The sequence below is a fragment of the Physeter macrocephalus genome, chromosome 5 (genome assembly GCF_002837175.3).
Source record: "Physeter macrocephalus isolate SW-GA chromosome 5, ASM283717v5, whole genome shotgun sequence".
Lineage (NCBI taxonomy): Eukaryota > Metazoa > Chordata > Mammalia > Artiodactyla > Physeteridae > Physeter > Physeter macrocephalus.
In genome coordinates, this window is record NC_041218.1 from 83,520,452 (window position 1) to 83,541,744 (window position 21,293).

The 21,293-nt window shown below is 36.8% G+C and overlaps 1 protein-coding gene across 8 annotated transcripts in view; it reads left to right on the top strand.

The window, feature by feature from the left end:
• The window catches only part of CACNA2D1 (calcium voltage-gated channel auxiliary subunit alpha2delta 1), a 507,150-nt gene that overhangs the window by 74,409 nt on the left and 411,448 nt on the right, over nucleotides 1-21,293 (top strand). For all 8 annotated transcript variants that reach the window (XM_028490128.2, XM_028490135.2, XM_028490130.2 and 5 more), the window contains one exon: nucleotides 14,164-14,245. In XM_028490128.2, the coding sequence (XP_028345929.1) occupies nucleotides 14,164-14,245 (82 nt within the window). The remainder of the gene's footprint in view (nucleotides 1-14,163; nucleotides 14,246-21,293) is intronic.

The window sequence follows — 21,293 nt, forward strand, 5'->3', positions numbered from 1 at the left end:
AAATCCACATTGGGGTGTGCTCTAAATGGAACATGAGGAACGGTGACCGAATGACTATTAATGAAAAAAAAATTAGAAGCCTGCAACAGTTCATTCGGAATGTTGATGTTTAATTTGTGTTGCTGGCTGCTTTGTGATTCCTTCCTGTTCCATAAAGACGATGAGTTCTGTGGGCGTGCCATCTTACGGTTGGCCCCTTGAGCCGAAGTCCTGTCTTCTTTTCATCAGGGCATGTGAAAGGCTTCATACCTGTTTCTGAAACGACCGAATGAGATCAGTTTCTAAGCCTTTCCTCCTGACTGCAGAAGAATTATTTCAAATGTGGAAGATACAAATATCAGCACAAATGAGTCTTTCTATGAAGAGATCGACCATTGTATTTTAAAATGTTTATTTCATATTTATAGAAATAGTTTAAATTCCAGTAATCATCTTGTCATTTGTTTCATGATGAAGAAAAATATACCTAAGACTTTTGATTTTTAATTTTTTGTTATGAATTGTGACTTATCTGATATTAAAGATTTATTTTAACTAGAAGAATAATGTTTTTAGTTTGTATTTAAAATGGACTTCTAAGTAACTATACATACATGAATCATGCTTTACAGTGTTTTTTATTAAAATTTTTTTTTTTTTTTTAAATTTTGGCCAAGCCGCGCAGCTAGCGGGATCTCAGTTGCCTGACCAGGGATCGAACCTGGGCCACGGCAGTGACAGTGCTGAATCCTAACCACTAGGCCACCAGGGAACTCCCTACAGTGTTTTTTAAGTTTACTAAACGCATGACATAGAAGCTTCAATTGGATTTAGCTAAAGTGCAAACTTTTTCTCCCTGATATTTTTTCTGTTTAATTGCCTAGATTTTGGTCTATTTTCCACATATAATGCATCAAAGGTCATGATTTTATAGTGTTATTTAAACATTAGCAGTTATGACATAATTTGGAAAATTAATTCAAATAAAAAATGTTTGAAATTGTGACCAAGAAATTGAAAATGATTTCTTTTCCTGTAGTACTTCGACATTTATATAAACTTCTCACCAATGGCTGACAGTCTTTGCAAGGAGTTATTTGATAGCGCTAAAAATTGTAATATTTTCACCATTTGGTAAGCATAAACTCATTTTAAAACACAGTTATTGTTAATTTCACTACGTTAATGGAGAAAAAACTATTTGATTAAAAACAGTAGTTTGGGGCTTCCCTGGTGGCGCAGTGGTTGAGAGTCCGCCTGCCGATGCAGGGGACACGGGTTCGTGCCCCGGTCCGGCTAGGCCCGTGAGCTATGGCTGCTGAGCCTGCGCGTCCGGAACCTGTGCTCCGCAACGGGAGAGGCCACGACAGTGAGAGGCCCGCGTACCGCAAAAACACACAAAACCCCCCAAAAACCCCCAGTAGTTTGGCTTTGTGTTTCTGTTGAGCAGATCAGGAAGGGGAGCTGGTTCTAATTCCTATCCAAGAAGCAATCTTCTGCTTGGAATACTTAGTGCGCTCTGACCATTGGAGGGGAGCACAAGGGCAGTGAACATGCTGCTCAGGCAGAGCGTCAAAGAGAACCACATGTCTGTGCGAACAAAAAGGTTGAAAGCAATTAAATTGTAATGTATTTTATATTTGAAAAGACCTTTCCTATTTTTCTAGAATCCTGTGCTTAATACTAAAAGGAATAAAAATGTTACAGAATGGCTACTTTTAAGATGTTCCTTTCTGATGGTCTTCAGAGAGAGTTACTGTTTTTCTAATTTGCGAGTTAACACATTTGCATGGATGGCTTTTTGATCTATAAATAAACTCTGTCCTGGGATAGCTATCAGACAAACTATACTATGAGCTATCTTTAAAAGGAGCACCATACAAGTCGGTCTGGGCCCAGACTTTTATATTCTTGCATTTGTTTGTGTATTTGAACCTGCGTTATGAACACAAGGCCAACCGAAAGAGTCATATTTTCCATTCATAGTTGAAGGATTAAATGTTGCTTCTAGAATATTTTCTATCTCTTTTTTTAAAAAATTAATTTAGATTTCTATCTCTCTTTTTTTTTTTAGAATATTTTATATTTAAAAACACATCAGGGCTGACTCTACATCTGACCTGCTACTCTGTGTCAAATCTCTGTGCTGTGTTGTGTATAATATGAGAGTCAGTGGCTGTGTACCTAATGCTGAGGATGCCATGATGTTATGTTAATGAAAGCAGCAAAATCATGGTTTTGTAAATACAGCAAGTAGTGCTTGTTTATTTGATAATCTGGATGAAAACTTAATTTTAGGAAAAATTGTAGCATTAAATAATCATGCGCATATTTCTTTTAAGGAAGAAAATACCTCGGTTTTCTCAGTTGCAGTATTTAAATCCTTATTTTCTAACTATAACTTTCCTCTTGCTGTGTAAAAATAAGACTTTGGTAATTGTCATTTTCTCTATTTACATCAGTGAAACAGACTTAGAACCCAGGCCTATGAAAGTGTATAAAATAGAAAACACAAGACATTTGTAAGTTAGGATGAGAGGAGAGTTGGGGATTATCTGGTGGTTTAATGATGAGAGCAAGCCATGTTTCAGATCATATAGATTAGCATTTATGAAGATGGTAGACTCTATTGGCTTCTAAGGGCAAATGCTCAGTTCTGCCACTTACTAATTCTGTGACCTTTGGCAAGTAATTTAACCTCTCTATGCCTCAGTTTCCTCAGTCTGTAAAGTGAGATTCATAGTAGTGTCTGCCTGATAGAATTTTTGTGAGAATTAGAGTTTTTTCACATAACATGTTTAGAACAGCTGTTGGCAAATAGATGTGAGATAGATGCTGTCTCCTGTCTATTGAGCATCTAATATATGTCCAGAATTGTGCTAGATATTCTCAGAATACAGAACTGGAAGCTATGGCCCATCCACTCAAGGAAAGCAAATATCGTTGGGAAAAAATAATACTAACGTTAGACAGTATATCAACGTGTGTGATGTTTTGTAGGACAGGCTATATCTATTTTAGGAGCTTAGAAAAAAAATTTCTGAGCACTTGAGGACTTGCCCAGAAGAAGGAACTGAAGTACAGACTTGAAAAATGATTTTCAAGCCCTGAAGAGACTTAAGAGAGGTCATTTCAGGCTAGTGGAAAACATGATTAAATAGCATGACAAAACTGACATGTTTGTGAAACACTTAAACTGGCCTGACTGCAGATACTGATCTATGTAGGGAAGTAGATGGGGCATTTAAGTCAGAATCGAAACATAATAAACATTTGAGGATTTTGCAGTATTGGAAATATTATGGATGTACAATTAATAATTCAGAGAAGAAAGGAAATGAGGAAAATTTGATCATGACATTAAGTAATATTTACATGCTTGAATTAGACACAAATACATTTCGTGAACTATCTGCAATGGCAGAGAAAAAATAAGGTAAACAATGAAAGAGAAGATCCTCAAGAAAATGAATGGAAGTTTTGTAATGTGCAATTAGAAATTCAACCCATTTGGTTCATGGAAACACCAGCAGCAGATTGTGTGGCCATTTGGGACACCTCCCTTGGCACCAGGCTGGAGGGACAATGCTGCAGGTTGTAACTAACGGTGATGTGGACATAAAAAACAAAGCTCTCCAGGCCTCCAGGGAGCAGATCCCTTGTATGAGAACCCTCCCCCCTCTAGCTAATCCAGGGAACTACATTAACATCAACCCTAAAGTGTATTGCTCATTTGTTGTCTTGGAAGCTGGCAGCAAATTGCTGCAGCTGAGACAAAAAATATTAACTAAATAAAGAAACAATGAAAATGCTGGGATAAAACAAAAATCAGTCCGAGATGGTGGGAAAGGTAGATCTCATGAAGAATCTTTGGTCCTTGAGAATTATGACTATGTATATTTGTAAAGCAGATTAAACACACAGACACACACACACGCGACAGCGAAAAGCAAACAGAAAATGAAGGCAGAGGAACACGAACAGCATAAGAATCCGATTTTTAGTGATAAAACCTTTTTTCTTCTTCTCTCGAGTACTTTACCTTTCCACCCTGATTAGCACGATCACATCCCTTTCTGCATTTCTTTCAGGATTGACTCTAGACACAAATGGAATACTAAAGCATTTCACAAGTCTAAACAGCTTTCTAAAAACAGAGCAGCAGTGTTATTGAAAATGGTTTAAATCGAGAATAATTTCAGGAACTAACATTACTGGCATGACAGCCATCTCACAAGCAGTTTTAGATTTTTTGTAGATACCAAGTGTTCCTTTCACACACACACACACACACACACACACACACACACACACACACACACAGTATTTTTCACGATAGAGTTACCCATGTTATAAGAAATGCATATTTAGCAAAATAGAGTGTCTAGGTTATCTAAATCTTTGCCTTACTTATGTTATTTTTTACCCAACTATAAGAACACTGTGGGTGGTTTATTATATAACAAAAAAAGGAGCAGTTTGGCATTGGTGGGATATTTATAGCAAGTGGAACAGTTTTGAAATACATGGTCCTATTACTTCAAATTTATTAATAAGCTATTTATATATCAACACAATTGAAATGGTCAGTTTGTTAGATCTTGTGATATTTTTATTTTTTCCCAGGTCCACAGGGCAGAACTATGTCTCTGATTTCCTTGGGTTAAAAATAAAATTATCTCTTAAAAATCGTGGCATAGGCAGAGAATTGCTTTAGGACAAGGGCCCCAAAGGGTACAGGCTTCTCACTCTCCCTCTCCTCCTCCTCTCATTCCCATACTGTATCAGCTCTTTTCCATTCCCATTTCTTTTCTGTGTATCTCCTATTATTTAAAAAAATTTTTTAAATTAATTTTTATTGGAGTATAGATGATTTACAACATTATGTTATTTTCTGCTGTACAGCAAAGTGAATAAGTTATACGTATATCCACTCTTTTTTAGGTTCTTTTCCCCATATAGGTCATCGCAGAGTATTGAGTAGAGTTCCCTGTGCTATACAGTAGGTTCTTATGTAGAAAACAAACTTATGGTTACCAAGGGGGAAAGAGGGAGTGGAATGGATAAATTGGGAGATTGGCATTGACATATACACACTACTATATTGCTTTTTTGCTCTAGTCTCTATGATAATTGCTAGTGGGATAATTCAAGATGGATGTGGAAGGAAGATGTCTGTTTTAATACTCTCTTCTTACTCATAGCAGGAAGTTCACACACATTCTGTTTTGACAGAGGACTTAACTATGTGAGATATAGGAAGGAAGGACAGTCTTTGTAGGACCTATTGTAATATTTCTTAGCTATCACTTTGGCTCCATTATTCCAACCAGTAAAAAGGCAAATTCTCTCTGTAGCATTTAAAACAATTAAATAGATAACTATGCAGACTTGACACTTTGTACTCAACTGCTGCACTTTACAATAGATGAAACAGGGTGTAATTTGTGCTGTTCTCAATTTGATGTTCCTCAAATGCATGCAAAATGAAATGGATTACCATCTCTCTTTCTTTCTTCTTCTTCTTCTTTTTAAAATAGTTTCCTGAACTATGCAATACTCTTTTGAAAGCCATCTTACAGGCAAATCTAACCTCAAAAGGAACAATATTAATTGCATGGCGAGTATTCTTCTCTCAAATTTAGTGAAAACTTGAATATTTTATATTATTTGCCTTTAGAATTTGGGCTATTTCTGTACAATAAAGTGAAGTAGAAGATATAAGAGATTATCTCAACTACTCAATAAAATATTTGCCTCAATTTTTAGAGATCTCATATAGAATTCTCCAAAGTACACTGAGCCGGCAGACATCATCAAACAGTTGGGAACATATACTGCTATTTGACTCTAATGAGTTATTGTAGAGGTAGAGAAGGATTACAAGACTTCATTTTTTTCCTATGAAATTCAATGTCCACTTGAGAGATTTAGAATTATAAGGTATGCGTTATACAGATTAAAAAAAATTTCTTTAAAGTATTAAGTCGCATTTAAAAATTCTTCTACTTGTTGAAAAAGTGGGTACTATTTATAGATGCTTGGGTCCAGCAGTTCATTTTTTTCTGATGTGGATTTTGGAGGGAAGAGGAAATTTAGTAAATAAATTATTTACTCTGCATGCATTAAGTAAAGATAATTGGGTGTTTTAAAAAACAATACTGCAATTACATTTTCTTTCAATACATTTTTCTATTTATTCAATAAATATCTGTGTGCCTACTATATGCAAGGCACTGTAATACTGTAATATTGAGGATTCAGTGTTGAATGAGAATAAAAGTATATCCATCTAATCATGAAAGTCTACAGAAAAATAAACACAAAGCACAATTCAAGTGCTTTGGAATTTAGTGGATAGAAGAGGACATTTTTAGTTTGTGAAGGTGACATTAGAGTAGTTGGGAAATTTATTCACAATGGAGGTGGAGGATTAATTTCAGGGAGAGGTTATAGAACCAAAGCAGAATGTGGAAAAGGACAGTCGACACACATGGAAATGTGTGAGGTTGGTGGAAGTAAAATGGCTTAGAAAATCGGACGCTACAAGGCTGGGCTGTTAAACTTCTCTCAACTTGAAGTTTTCTCATCTATGAAAAGTGAGCAGTAGTTTTTCTGATGACTAAATGAGAGAGTGAATATTAAATACCTTTGGCAAGAAGTTTGGCCTCAAATAAGGTCTCAGTGCATTCAGCTCTCAGGTATGTATTGGGAAAAACACTGAGATACTATTATTTTACAAAGGATTGAAGGAGGGATATGAGGAAGAAATTGATGGCATGGACCTGGATGACTGAGGAGATGGGTTGATAACAAGAAGAAGGAACACAGAGGGTTAGTGCTATGGGCAGGAAGATTTTAAGTTTAGTTTTATAGATATTTTGAAAAAGAATGCTGGAAAATCAAAAGGGAGTGATCTAGAAAATTGTAGTTAAGGCAGAAATGGAGCTCAAATGTAGGAATTACATATGTAAAGGTGGCAATTGCAGTCATGAGATTTTGATGTTTTGGGGTTGTAGGAGCTTAGAGAAACACAGGGTTTCAAAAGGCAGTGGAAAATTGGGAGACGGGAGAGAGCAGAGAGATAGGAAGTGGCTTTGTTGCATGCGTTGACTGCATACCCAGTCTCTGGAGCTTCTCATCATTCTTCTCTACAAATACCATGCATTCTCACTCTCCTGACTATATCACGCTCAAGTCCTAACCTGCTAATCCTCTGTTACCACTTGACACATGAAGTCAGGGAGTTACATTTCTAACAAGCAGAGTAAGTATGTTCCTGACATCACAAGTTGGAAAATCCACAGCATATTCTTATGGAAACAGTATGCCTGTTAGTCCAATTCTGTTTTATCTATATAACCCGGTATACATTGATTCAACTTTTTTTGAGCTGCTCAGATATTGTAATATATATTTATTTCCAAGAGAAAGATTTTCAAACAAACTGTAAACTTTCTGAGAGCAATCCATTTTATTTCAGTGATTTTTAGAATTTTTTCTTTTAGAAATTATATTTTGATTCAAGTGATTTAAATGTGGGATATGTGTTCAGGCCACTTTCTTCATTTAGTCTTGCGGCATATTCTTTTATGAGATTAGTAGGCTACAAACCCCCCAAATGATGAGAAATTTGAAATTTGGCCATACAGTATTTTGACATTTTCCTAGAAATATTGTAATAGCATTTTTGGTTCCATAAGAAAAATGTTTAGAAAATAAGTGTTGTGTATAAATATAATACTGTAACATTTTAATGAATATTTTTGGTTGTCTTTGTTATTTAGAATTAGTAGAGATCTTAAAGTTTTCAGGCCCTTCAGTTCACTTTTCCTTGTCCATCTTTCCCACCTGCTGGTATCTGCCCCATATTCATCTGAATGCCTTTTTTCTCCCATCTCACCCTCTTTAGCCTAGTACTGGTGGAGAAATTCACACAGTCATGCTGATTAGTACTGATGAAAACTGGTGACCCCCAGTATAGGGCTTGTCCTTAAATACTCTCCAGTCATTGTTCTTTTGAAACCTCCAACTTTTCTTTTCAACTACCCTACCTTAATACCTCCTGCCTATCTCTGAACCCATGACTCTGTCTACTTTATTACAAAAAAGAAAAAAAATAGAGACCAATAAGTAGAACTGTCTCCAGTTTTTGATCGAGTTGTTGTAGCTATTTTCATTTACTTAAAACCTTTTACCTTTTCCCTTCAATCTCCATGGAAGAAGTAACCTACCTTCCAGCCATGGATTAGGATTCTCCTGTGTTCTGCTTATTTCTTCACTCATCCTTCACCCGATCACGTTTGGAATATAGAGGGTGAGCAAGAAAAACCTGAATGAATCTAGAGTCTTTTGAAGACCCTTGCCCTGTCAGTAAGTTACATGTTCTCTCCTGAGATGTCTGTGTGATGTCTCCTCTCCGTGCCTTTCTCCTTTTGCATGGAACCATGCCTATATCTCTCCGATTAAAAAACAAAAAGGAGCACTAACTCCTTGTTCTACATTTTTTCCTAGGTTCCACACTTCTCTCACTGTCCTCACATGTAAGATAGATAAACTTCTCTCACCTTCTTTGATGACTCTCTCTGGATATTCTTCCCTTCCCTGGCTTTTGTGATACCATTGTTCTTGGATTCCCTTCTTTCTTGCCACTACTCAGATTCCTGTCTCTTTTTTCAGTCTTATTTTCCAGAGTTCTAGCTGCTGTGTATTTTCTTTCTCCCTTTATAAACTCTCCTTTGGGAGTCATACACTGATTTGCCTTTGTCCTTTGTAACTACCTGATCTTTAAATGCTACGGAAACTTCTGAGAGCTTCAAATTTATGTATATTCAATTGCCTACTGGGTTTCTATACGTGAATCTCTCAAAAACATCTCTACCTGAACCAATAAAAACGAACTCATCAATACCCCTCTAAATCGTTCTTCCTCTTATACTTTCTATAACAGAATGTCCTATCATTGTCTAACTGAGGAACTCCGTGAGTCATCTGCAAATCCTTTCTCCCATTCACTATTTAAATCTAGTAGTACATGAAATCCTGTCATCCATCCTTCAGAGCTTTGTTGAGCTGGTTTCTTCTACTTGGTCTCCCTTTTGTTTCCCTCTCTACTCTCGCTACTACTGAGCTAGTTTGAACCCTCCTCATTTCTTCCATCTTATCTAGCCCCTCCTTCCTCACTTTTTGTTCTCTCTCTAAGCCACCATCCACTTGGCTATCAGAGAAATTATTTTATCATGTTCATATACCCTTAATCTTGTTACTCGCTAACTTCACATTTTCCATTATCTCTCCATTATTTTGAGGATACAACCTTAATGCTTCAGAATGTTATTTAAAACCCTGGGTCTGGCCAACTATTTGCCAGAATTTCTTCCTGACCATTCATTCTTGCCCCCATTCCATACATTTGATGAACAACCTTGGACTCCGGCCATACAGCCTACTTGTGGTTGCTGACAATGCCACGTTTTACATTCCCCCTGCCTTCCTTGTTACTTCCTTCCCTTCTTGATTTTTTAAAATTCCACTTGTCCTTCAGATCTCACTTTAAGTAGCTACTAGTCGAAAGCCTCCTCATTCCACCTCCCCACACAACTATCTAATAAACTTTAAGTGACTCTTCTGATTCCTGAAGCATGTCCTACTGATGGGATTCAGGATGGGCTAAATATGGTTACAAGCCTATTGAATATTTTAAGCTGAAGGCGTTGGGGAAGTGGTATCTGCAGGAAGGACTTTGTGACCTTCCCCTCATGTGAGCATTGCTTTCCTATACCTGAGAGAAAGGAGCATCCTTGTCTCTGAAGACATGGGGCAGAAAGAGAAATGTGAATGAATGGTCTCTGTTACGTTTCCCCCAGTTTACTATACTTAGCTCATATTCTTTGTCCCGTCATATCTTTCTGTTTTTCATCAAACCTAGCATAAAGACACTCAGGTTTAACCATTTCTGGGGCGGGGTGGCAGGTCTTCATTTCCTTATGAAGCCTCCCGTGTCATGTAAAACTTAAGTCAATTTGTATGCATTTCACTTATTAGTCTGTCTTTTGTTACAGGTTCTCAGTCAAGAATTTAGAAAGGTAGAAGAAAAGATACTTTTTCCTCCCCTACACCACCTTATTCTTGTTCTCTTCTGCTTCTTTCCTTTCAGACCCAGTTTGAAGCCTAACCAGACTGTAAAGCATAATCTTTCATTTCTGCCCTCCCAGCTTTTAGTATCTTCTCCAGCAGATACTAGTTCTTGTTGAATGGGCTGACAAAGGAGAGACAACAAATTCTTCCTCATGGAGTGCTATGTTCATTTCTTATTACCTGAAAAGACTATATCCTCTGTAACTTTCTCCAAAATATTATAGTGCCTTCTGGAGACATTTAATAAAATAGTGCTTAGTGATTATGCATATGTGGTTGACAATTTACCTGGAAAGAGAAAGACTGATGGAGAATTTGCCCATGTGAATATTTTCCCTTATGTAATTTTTTCACTTTCATGATCAATGAGATCTTCTCTTATTTCCTAGCCATTATAATCTTCTAATTCCAGGTTTGAAAGGCAGAGTGCTTATGTATTTTAGGAAAACCAGGTAATACCTCATGTCTACAAAAAATAATCTTTGTTCCTATACTATGCTCTTAACAGCTTGTCAGTGGGGCAGAGAAGACTGGTCGGGCCCTAAATTGCTTTTCAGCCAAAACAGGTTCACACCAGTGAACACTAAACTCAGGTGTCAAGTTAGAAAGCACGTTTTGGATCGGTTTAGCATGAATCAGAATTCAGGAGTTAAGTTCATTTTTTTACGTATATAGTCTTTGTTTCTCAGTTTTCCAGCCAGAAACATGTATAACACTTCTTACTATTTGTAAGTGTTGGCAATTATATTTGAGAAGAGATGATTCATTTTCTCTGGGTTTTGTTCAGTAATTGCTTGGAGAAATGAAAGGGTCTCATCTGAATTAGAAAATGATGTCCATGTTTTTTTCTCCTACCCATCCCCTACTGTAATTTTTTTGTTCTTAATGTAAAAATGGATCACAATTATACTTACCTAATAGAGTAATACGAACATTAGTTAGTATTTGTAATATTTTTCAAATATATATACCAGCCCATAAGTAGCACAAAGTATATTAGAATAATGTGGTATGCATCATTTATTTTAATGGTTCTAGAAATTTCTCTTAACTTTACACCCTTTTCCCGTTTATTTTTTGTTTCTTGATAATCATTTTGAAAATCATATTCATACAGCATGATTCAATAAATATTCTTCCTTATTTTCATTTGTGTGAAAGTACCCCTTGCTTTTATCTATTTCATTTACCAACTAGTTTGTTTCACGTGTAAATCAAGACCCTCTGTTTTTTTCTAAGGCATTTCATCCTTTTTCATGACTGATTTTCAGTTTTCCTTCTTCCTCTTTAGTTTTTTAGCTCATTACTCTTTTATATGGTCTCCTATATGTACCTCACTTAAATCCCTTCCCCACGTTATACTTTTTCCACATTTAATTTTTAATACTGTTACATTTAAATTTATCAGAAAAAAGCTTGATGACCTTGTAGTACTATTGAAATTTTTGTCTAAGGAGAAACATATGTGGTTAAATCCTCATGATCAAAGCACTTATGAAATATAAAGTTCATTTTCAAAACAGCACTTTTCTACCCCATTCTTGGAGGGGTAGAAACCAGTGCAGTGAAACCAGTGAACATGGCCAGGCCTCGGAATAATGAGAACTGGCTCTCTTGAGAGAGGTGATGGCAGCCGCCTACCATTTTAGATCCAGAATGTTGGTCATTCAGGATGAGAATGGTTCAGTGTTACTCTTCATCCCTCAATCAATTTCCTACGGGAAGATGTGCATAAGTGCCTTTTAAATACTAATCATGAAAGCTGTGATTTTCCTCAAAGCAAATTTTTCTGAAATGTTTGAGAGCCACTAACACACTTCTGGAGAACAGGGGGGAAGGGGCCAGGGTTGTTGTTCTTCCACAGAGTCCACCCGCTGGCGGGTTCATTCTCTAACGTGCTTTAAGCAACCCGTGTCTTTAGAGGTTCCTGGTGGGATCAGCAGATATGATTTCTGCTCCTTGACATTTTTTAAACCATGCCCTGTTGTCATTCCATTGAAAAGGCTGACAGACGGGAGAGAGGGGGCTCAGTTCAATGTGAATGCTCACTGGACAGAGCCAGTGCTGCGGTGGGGAAACTGGCCTTAGTCCTTGAATTACAGCTTACCCTCTTATGACAGAAGAGTTACCTTTTTAAAAAAATTTTTTTATTGAAGTATAGTTGATTTACAATGTTGTGTTAATTTCTGCTGTACGGTGAGGTGACTCAGTTATACATATATATATCCTTTTTCGTATTCTTTTCCATCATGGTTTATCACAGGACATTGAATATAGTTCCCTGTGCTATACAGTAGGACCTCGTTGTTTATCCATCCTGTATAGTATAATAGTTTGCATCTGCTAATCCCAAACTTCCAATCCTTCTCTCCCCCCACCTCCCCTCCCCCTTGGCAGCCACAAGTCTGTTCTCTATGCCTTTGAGTCTGTTTCTGTATTGTAGATATGTTCATTTGAGAGTTTATGTTCACTGTCAAATGAACATATCTAAGAGTTACCTTTTAAATGTATAAATGATTTGTTTGCTACTGCAATATACTGAAACTAAATAAATCACAATGTCAATCAAACAAAAAAGGAGGGAAAACATTTAGTATTTATAAAATCCAAAGAATAGAATAAATAAACAATGATAGATACACATGCCATATATATGTAGAGAGAAGTTCAAATTCAAATACAAATCATTTCCTATCGTTCTTATTAGTGTGTTCTTATATTTGCATGGACAGAAAAGAACACACGGTTTAGGTCTTTTTGCAACATGAGGATGAATAAATGAAATATATGAAGGGATTGCAAATTAAATTTAATTTATTAGAATGGCGAAAATTGTGTGGTATTTGGTAATCTCTAATGACAGGAAAAATAAGATAGACCATCAGTTTAGAATTTTCTAAAATGTTCTGACATCCATAGCTTGTATTTTAAGATCTCCATTCCGTTAAAGTATATACAATTGTCCCTTGAACAACATGGGTTTAAACTTCGTGAGTCTATTTTTAGTAGATTGTTTTTCAGTTAATGTACAGTACTACATGATCCATCATTGGTTTAATCTGTGGATGCCAAATCGCGGATGTGGAGGGCTGACTGGAAAGTTATTTGCGGATTTTCAGCTGCCTGGGGCTTTGCACTCCTAACCCCCCACATTGTTCAAGGCTCACCTGTACATGAAAAGGATTTGAACTGGAACCTTCAATCATAATTTTAATGCTCAAAACCATTTCTTTAAAACTTAAGCCTTGATCCAGTAATTCCAAATCTAAGAGTCTAGCTAAGGAAATGAAATACTTTTAAGCTTAATGTGTACTGAGATATTTGTTGCAGTGAAATTTTTAGCAGTCAAAGCTGATGACGTTCTAGTTATCTTTTAAAAAAGGAGGATGGTCAAGTATATTATGGGATTTATAGATAAGGGAATATTAAGTGGCCATTAAAGTACAGTGTTTATAAAATATCTGTAATGACATGGAAGAGTATTTATCATGTGACTGATGGAAAAAAGATATGTGAATTTTACATAATATGTGCTTGACCTTGTGAAAGAATTTTAAAAGACTTGAAGGGAATACATCAAAATGTTAAGTGATTATCCTTGGGTTTTGGAATTATAAGAAATTTAAAAATATTTGTCATTTTCTGGCAGTTTTCAAATATTCTACATTTAGCACACCCTTAGTATTATATTAGGAAGGCTTGTAAACTAAAGGATAAAGTTTAGTTTAGAATATTCCATTCAGTAACTTGTTTTTAATGGAATTTTCATAAAAATTAAGCAAATGTTTACCCTCATTTGTCATTTTTCTCTTTTTGAGTTGGGGATATTTTAGCATCCTAAGAGGTTGACCCCTAAAGGTTCATTGGTTTTGTCACTTAAAAGTGGGCTTGGGGGGTGGGTAGGTATAGTAGGAGCTAGGAAGGAGGAGAAAGACTTAAAGGTAATTTAATGAATTATCTGCGGATAATCTATGCATATAGAATGTCAGTCTGTGGCCTTACTTTGTGAGAGATCTGATAGAACATTCTCTTCTCTGATTTTTCCAGCATCAAGTCATGGGTGGATAAGATGCAGGAAGACCTTGTCACCCTGGCAAAAACTGCAAGTGGAGTCAATCAGCTTGTTGATGTGAGTAAAGTCTCCCAAAACTTACTAATCATTTCTTTAATTGGCATGCAGTTCTTTCCTCTAAGAAACTGTCTTTCTATATTATAAATAGGACAGTTTTTCATGTGAATCTGATAGTGAAATTCTGAGAGAGACTTTTGGTGCTGCTAGTTATTGCCATCCCTAATAATTAGTGAGGTGTTCTCACCACACTTTACAGTTTATATACAGCCTTCCCTTACATGAGTTCATATGATGTATAGTCGTCCCTAAAATTCAAATTGGGGTGTCCTGTTTCCTCCAATCTTCAGAGGATATTAGGATCTTTTGTATAGTGGTGACTTTAAGCCCTGTGAGGGATTCTTTTGAATATCCTCAGTGGGAACATATCTTCATTCTTTGAGGGTAGATTTTATTTTCAAAAGTGGTTTACAATGTTTATAGCCATGCCTACAGGCTAGAGTGAATCACTGAGATGGGTCGTACAGACTTTTGTACAAGGAAAGGAGACACTATAAAAGGATGTTTTTCTTATGATTTATGAAATGACTATGAATGTCACTCTAAAATGATTTTTGATAATAATAGCAACATGTAAGTATTTGTGTAGCATCTTAAATAGATCATTTTCCTTGGGTAAGAGCATGTACATGTATAGCTTCCGTAAGATTTATTAAATTTTAAACATCATTTCTTTAGAGTCTCACTGCTTTCATTTCAATGTAAGTAATCTAACAATTTGAAAGTATCTTCATCTTGTGTTCTTAGTGATGCAGTGAGGTGTTTTGTTTTCCAAAAATGTGGTGGATCAATGAGGTGAAATGGTATAAAAGTGGTTTCATGTATGATCTGTGAATATTTATTATATGAATATTTATATGTGAATATTCCTCTCTGGGAGAAACTAGAATGAATGGTTACCCTGTGTATTAACAGGAATTCATAAAGAAACCTTGCTAAGCATATACTTCAAAATATTATTCCAGAATCTCTTCATAACACAATTGTAGGTTTCAAACAGAGTATATGTTGAGTAAATTTCAATATTTATGAGATGACATAAGGAATATATTCTGAAATGAAAAGTGTTCTTTGTGAATAACAATGATCGAATTAATTCTAATGAACAGTTATTGAGCACACAACATGTCCCAGGCACTGTGCAGGCTACCAGGGGTTGACAGAGACACAGTTCCTCTCCTCAGAGAACTGACACGCTAGTAATCAAAATCTCCATTTTTGAAGGTGCAAAGATGCCTGAAGGCTACTGTTAGCTGATGTTTGGGATCTGCAGTGATTCACTGTGGGAAAATAAATTAGAATATGAAAGTGTGTAGGGTAATAAGTAAGCCTCTATGAAAGTGATGGCATTTGTGGAATGAGAAAAAAAGAAAAGAGAATTGACAGATTCTGGTTAAAAGTTATGTAACTCTTTTTATTGACAGATTGAAATGAAAAGTAAACTGCTTTTGGGAGCTCTTCTTTACTCCTCAGTTTTTTATCAGCATCAAAAACCACTTTCTTGGCTGACCTCTTTTTTTACTTTTGGTGTTAATATGTGAACCCTCTCTTGCCAAATTTGCTTTTTTCAGTGAATCCTTAAGAAAAAAAAAAGTCTCACCTGATGTCCATTATGCTTTATGAGTTGTAGATGACTAAGAAGAGCGCGTAAATATTGATGAATGAGTAAATGGCCTTGTCTAAATTAAGATAACAGAATAGAATGGACAGGATGGAAGAAAATCCCCACAATGCTGCTTTTATGAGGCATTGTACCTCATTACAGTGATAGAAAAAATACAAATAAAAGAATTATATGTATGTAACAAGGGAGGGAAAGAGGAATTTACTGTTGGAAGAAGAATTTAAGTATTAGGGGACAAGAAGATAGATAAATGTGTCCATATGCCTCTTTCCTTTTGCCCAGAGAGAAGGTGGTCCATGATGGGGGCAAAAGACGTGCATTTCTTTTTTTTTAATGAAAAAAATTTTTTTTGGCTGCATTGGGTCTTCATTGCTGTGCAGGCTTTCTCTAGTTGTGGTGAGCGGGGGCTACTCTTCGTTGTGGTGCGTGGGCTTCTCATTGCGGTGGCTTCTCTTGTTGTAGAGCATGGGCTCTAGGCATGCGGGCTTCAGTAGTTGCAGCACGCGGGCTCAGTAGTTGCGGCACGTGGGCCATAGAGCACACGGGTTTCAGTAGTTGCAGCGTGTGGGTCCAGTAGTTGTGGAGCGCAGGCTCAGTAGTTGTGGTGCACGGGCTTAGTAGCTGTGGTGCACAGGCCTAATTGCTCCACGGCATGTGGGATCTTCCTGGAGCAGGAATCGAACCCACGTCCCCTGCATTGGCAGGAGGATTCTTAACCACTGCACCACCAGGGAAGTCCCAGAGGTGCATTTCTTTTTGGCCACAGGAACTTAAAGCGCAGACTAGCTGAAGGACGCCAGAGTTGAGAGTGAACTTTGTGTTGAGACTAGGGGTGTTAGATGCATGGTGAGGATCAAAAGTTCAGAAAATAGAGGAATTTAGCAGGTTTTGGGTTGAAATTCAATATTTAAAAAATGATGATTCCCAAATTATTGAATGTAGTTTTTACTGGCATCACAGGGCACATCTTACTTTTTACCTGCAGGCTCAGCTGCAGTGAGGGAACATAGCTAAAATAGGACATCTTTGCAATTTTATGAAAATTACTTTGGGCATAATAAAATATTAGCCCAGGGAAGTCTGATAAATAGTATTGAATAAAAGCAGTAGTTTAACTTTAAAAGTTAGAGATTTTGCCCAGGTACCTGACTAACTTCTGTTAAAGATCAAGAATGAATAGGCTTATGTAGTACTATTAGCCCTGATACATTCAAGTTTTAAGGTATCTTTTATTGGATTTTTCCATTTCTAATCACGTATTGGAAGAATACACGTCCTTCAATTGCGTATGATCATCCACGAAGTAGATTAAATAATTGAGGAAAGAGGGGCTTCTCTGGTGGCACAGTGGTTAAGAATCTGCCTGCCAATGCAGGGGACATGGGTTCGAGCCCTGGTCCAGGAAGATCCCACACGCCGCGGGGCAGCTAAGCCCGTGCACCACAACTACTGAGCCTGAGCTCTAGAGCCCACGAGCCACAGCTACTGAGTCTGCGTGCCACAACTACTGAAGTCCCCATGCCTAGAGCCCATGCTCTGCAACAAGAGAAGCCACCGCAGTGAGAAACCTGTGCACCGCAACGAAGAGTAGCCCCCGCTCACCCCAACTAAAGAAAGCCGGCTCGCAGCAATGAAGACCCAATGAGGCCAAAAATAAATAAACAAACAAACAAATAATAAATTTATTTTAAAAATTGAAAGAAAAAATAAAATTAGGAGAAAGAGATAATGCATTATACTTTTTCTTAGTATAGTACTTAATATATTAAAACCTTTTAAATACAACTGAGGGCTACTTTTTTTTTTTTCTAAATTAGTTCAGGTGTTCAAGCACTGTCCTAAGCCCTTTACATCCATTATCTTACTAATCCTCAGGACAACCTTGTGAAGTGAATATCATCATCTTTAATATGCAGGAAGAAATTATTTGCAAGGTTAAATTTTTGTTCTAGGGTATACCACTACTGAATGGGATATAACTCCAACAATGAAAAGAGTCTTGTTATGCTTTAGAATATATGTTAATATTTTACCTTTGTATATTACTGCTTGTATTTTGAGAAGGTGAGCAGATCTTCAGTTAGGTACAAGGTTAATATATCTGGTTGTGCTACTGCTCTTTTTATAAAAGATATAAAGAAGAAGTGAAAGCTCTGCCTCCAAGTATCTACTCATGAACATTTCCATTTGAGTTTCTTTAGAAAAGAAAAAGGTAGAAGGAAATTCTAAGATGTAAATTTACATGCAGAATTTAAAAACTTCCATTATTGTTCATGTGCACAGAAGTGGTTTTGTGTGTATATCAGTTGAAAGAATTGCTACGAATTGTACAGGAAGTTCTTCCTGATTTTGTCTTCGTGGTCTTCTAACTGAAGAAAATACACTTATTATTTTTTATAGAATGTGATAGCATATCCTTTTAAAAAATCTTAAAGACTCTTATACCTGTAGTTCTTACAGTTGATAGCTTTGTGATCTAGCCAAGATGTTTATTTATTAACCTCATGGTGTTGCTGACATAGTTGACATAATCCATGTAAAATGTTTATTGACCTATAATCAGAACACAACAAATGTCATTCATTTGTTATATTAATTGAGGGTATAGTATTATATTAGTTGGAGGTACAGGCGGAACCAGTGTAACAAAGAGGTAAGATAACCGTGTATTTTTCTCTCATATGACAATCTAGAGGTGTGCAGTCTAGGGTCAGCAGAGTGGCTCTGCCATTCTCAGCATATGGCTTCCTTCCTGCGTCCAAGATGATCCTTTCAGTTGCCCTTATGTCCCAGCCATCATGCAAAGGGAGAGAGACTAGAAGAGCAGGTACACAGTCCCTGTAAGGGTAAGACATCTTGCGCCCATTCTAGTGGTCAGAACTTATTCTCATGGCCACATCTTAACTGGAAAGGAGTCAGAGAAATGGAGTCTTTAGCTGGGTAATGATACGCCTACTCTCTTACAGTGGAAGAGGGCAGAACAAAGAGTGGAGGATAACTAGTCTTCCACTGATAGGTACTATTTTTTGAAGAGCTATATCTAAAAATGTATTAAAGACATGTTAATACAAAATGCAAGGTATATATGTATATTTAAACATAATCAAGAATAAAATCATAGGGCTTCCCTGGTGGCGCAGTGGTTGAGAATCCGCCTGCCGATGCAGGGGACACGGGTTCGTGCCCCGGTCCGGGAAGATCCCACATGCCGCGGAGCGGCTGGGCCTGTGAGCCATGGCCCCTGAGCCTGTGCGTCTGGAGCCTGTGCTCCGCAACAGGAGAGACCACAACAGTGAGAGGCCCGCGTACCACACACACAAAAAATAAATAAATAAAAAATAAAATCATAGATCAAGAAAAAAAAAAACCCCCAGATTATGAAACATATATGTATTTTTAAACAATTTTAATTATAGAATTTTTTGGAGACATTGTATTATTTTTGTTTACTTTTTATTGAATAAATTTGACATCATGTAAATTTAAGTTGCACATCATGTTACGTGGATACATTTATTTTTTTTAATACGGTGGCTATCGTAATGATATTTATCACATTACATACTTATAGTACAACATTATCGTCTGTGTTCAGTAAACCATACGTTAAATCCGTATCACTATTTTAGTATTTGTTACTAGTTTGTACCCTTAAACGCTATTAGTTTTATACCACTGCCCCCTCTCCCCTGGTAACCTCTGCTTTACTGTGTTTTTTTTTTTTTTTTTTGTGGTACGCGGGCCTCTCACTGTTGTGGCCTCTCCCGTTGCGGAGCACAGTCTCCGGACGCGCAGGCTCAGCGGCCATGGCTCACGGGCCTAGCCGCTCCGCGGCATGTGGGATCTTCCCGGACCGGTGCACGAACCTGTATCCCCTGCTTCAGCAGGCGGACTCTCAACCACTGGGCCACCAGGGAAGCCCTGTTGTTTTTTTTTTACACGTTTGATTTTTTTAGATTCTACACATAAGGGATATCGTACAGTACTTTTCTTTCTCTGTTTGGCTTATCTCACTTAATGTAATGTGCTCAAGGTCCATCCACGTTGTTGAAAATGGCAGAATATTCTTCTTTCTCATGGTTGAATAATATTTTATTGTATATATACTACATCTTTTTATTCATTCATCCACTGACGGGCATTTGGGTTGTTTTCATTTCTTGGCTATTGTGAATAGTGCTGCAGATAAACATGAAGGTACATATGTCTCATCAGACTCCTATTTTCTTTCCTTTGGGTATATCCCCAGAAGCAGAATTGCTGGATCATATGGTAGGTCTATTTTTAAGTTTTTGAGGAACCTCCATATTGTTTTCCATAGTTTTTGGACTAATTTACTTCCCACGAATACTGTGTAAGGATTACTTTTTCACCAGTACGTGCCAGCACTTGTTGTCTCTTGTCTACTTGATGATAGCCATTCTAACAGGTGTGAGGTGATAGCTTGTTGTGATTTTTATTTGCATTTCCCTGATGATTAGTAAGGTTGAGCATCTTATCATGTGCCTGTTGCTCATTTTGATGACCTCTTTGGAAAAAATTTCTATTTCTTTTGCCCTTTTTTTCCATTGGATTATTTTTTGTTATTGTTGTTATTAAGTTGTGTTAATATGCAAAATATATTTAAAAACTAACCCCTTTCTGATATTTAGTTTGCCAATTTTTCTCCCATTCTGTAGGCTACCTTTTCATTTTAATTGTTTTTTTTTTGTTTGTTTGTTTTTTTGGTTGCTGTGCAGAAGCTTTTGAATTTGATGTAGTCCCATTTGATGATTTTTGCTTTTGTTGTTTGTGCTTTTGGCATTGTGCTTGAAGAATCATTGCCAAGACCAATATCAGTGAGCCTCTTGCCTATGTTTTCTAGGATTTTTATGGTATCAAGTCTTAGTTTAAGTCTTGTTCCATTTCGAGTTAATTTTTGTGAATGGTGTGAGATAGAGGTCCAGTTTCACTGTCCTGCATGTGTTTTTCCAGTTTTCCCAGAATCACTGATTGAAGAGACTTAATCCTTTGTCTGTTGATTCATTGGCAAATGTTTTATCCCATTCTGAGGGTTGTCTTTTCGTCTTGTTTATGGTTTCCTTTGCTGTGCAAAAGCTTTGAAGTTTCATTAGGTCCCTTTATTTTTTTTTTAATTTCCATTACTCTAGAAGGTGGATCAAAAAAGATCTTGCTGTGATTTATGTCAAAGAGTGTTCTTCCTATGTTTTCCTCTAACAGTTTTATAGTGTCCAGTCTTACATTTAGGTCTCGAATCCATTTTGAGTTTATTTTTGTGTATGGTGTTAGGGAGTGATCTAATTTCATTCTTTTGCATGTAGCTATCCAGTTTTCCCAGCACCGCTTATTGAACAGACTGTCTTTTCTCCATTGTATATCTTTGCCTCCTTTGTCATAGATTAGTTGATCATAGGTGGGTGGGCT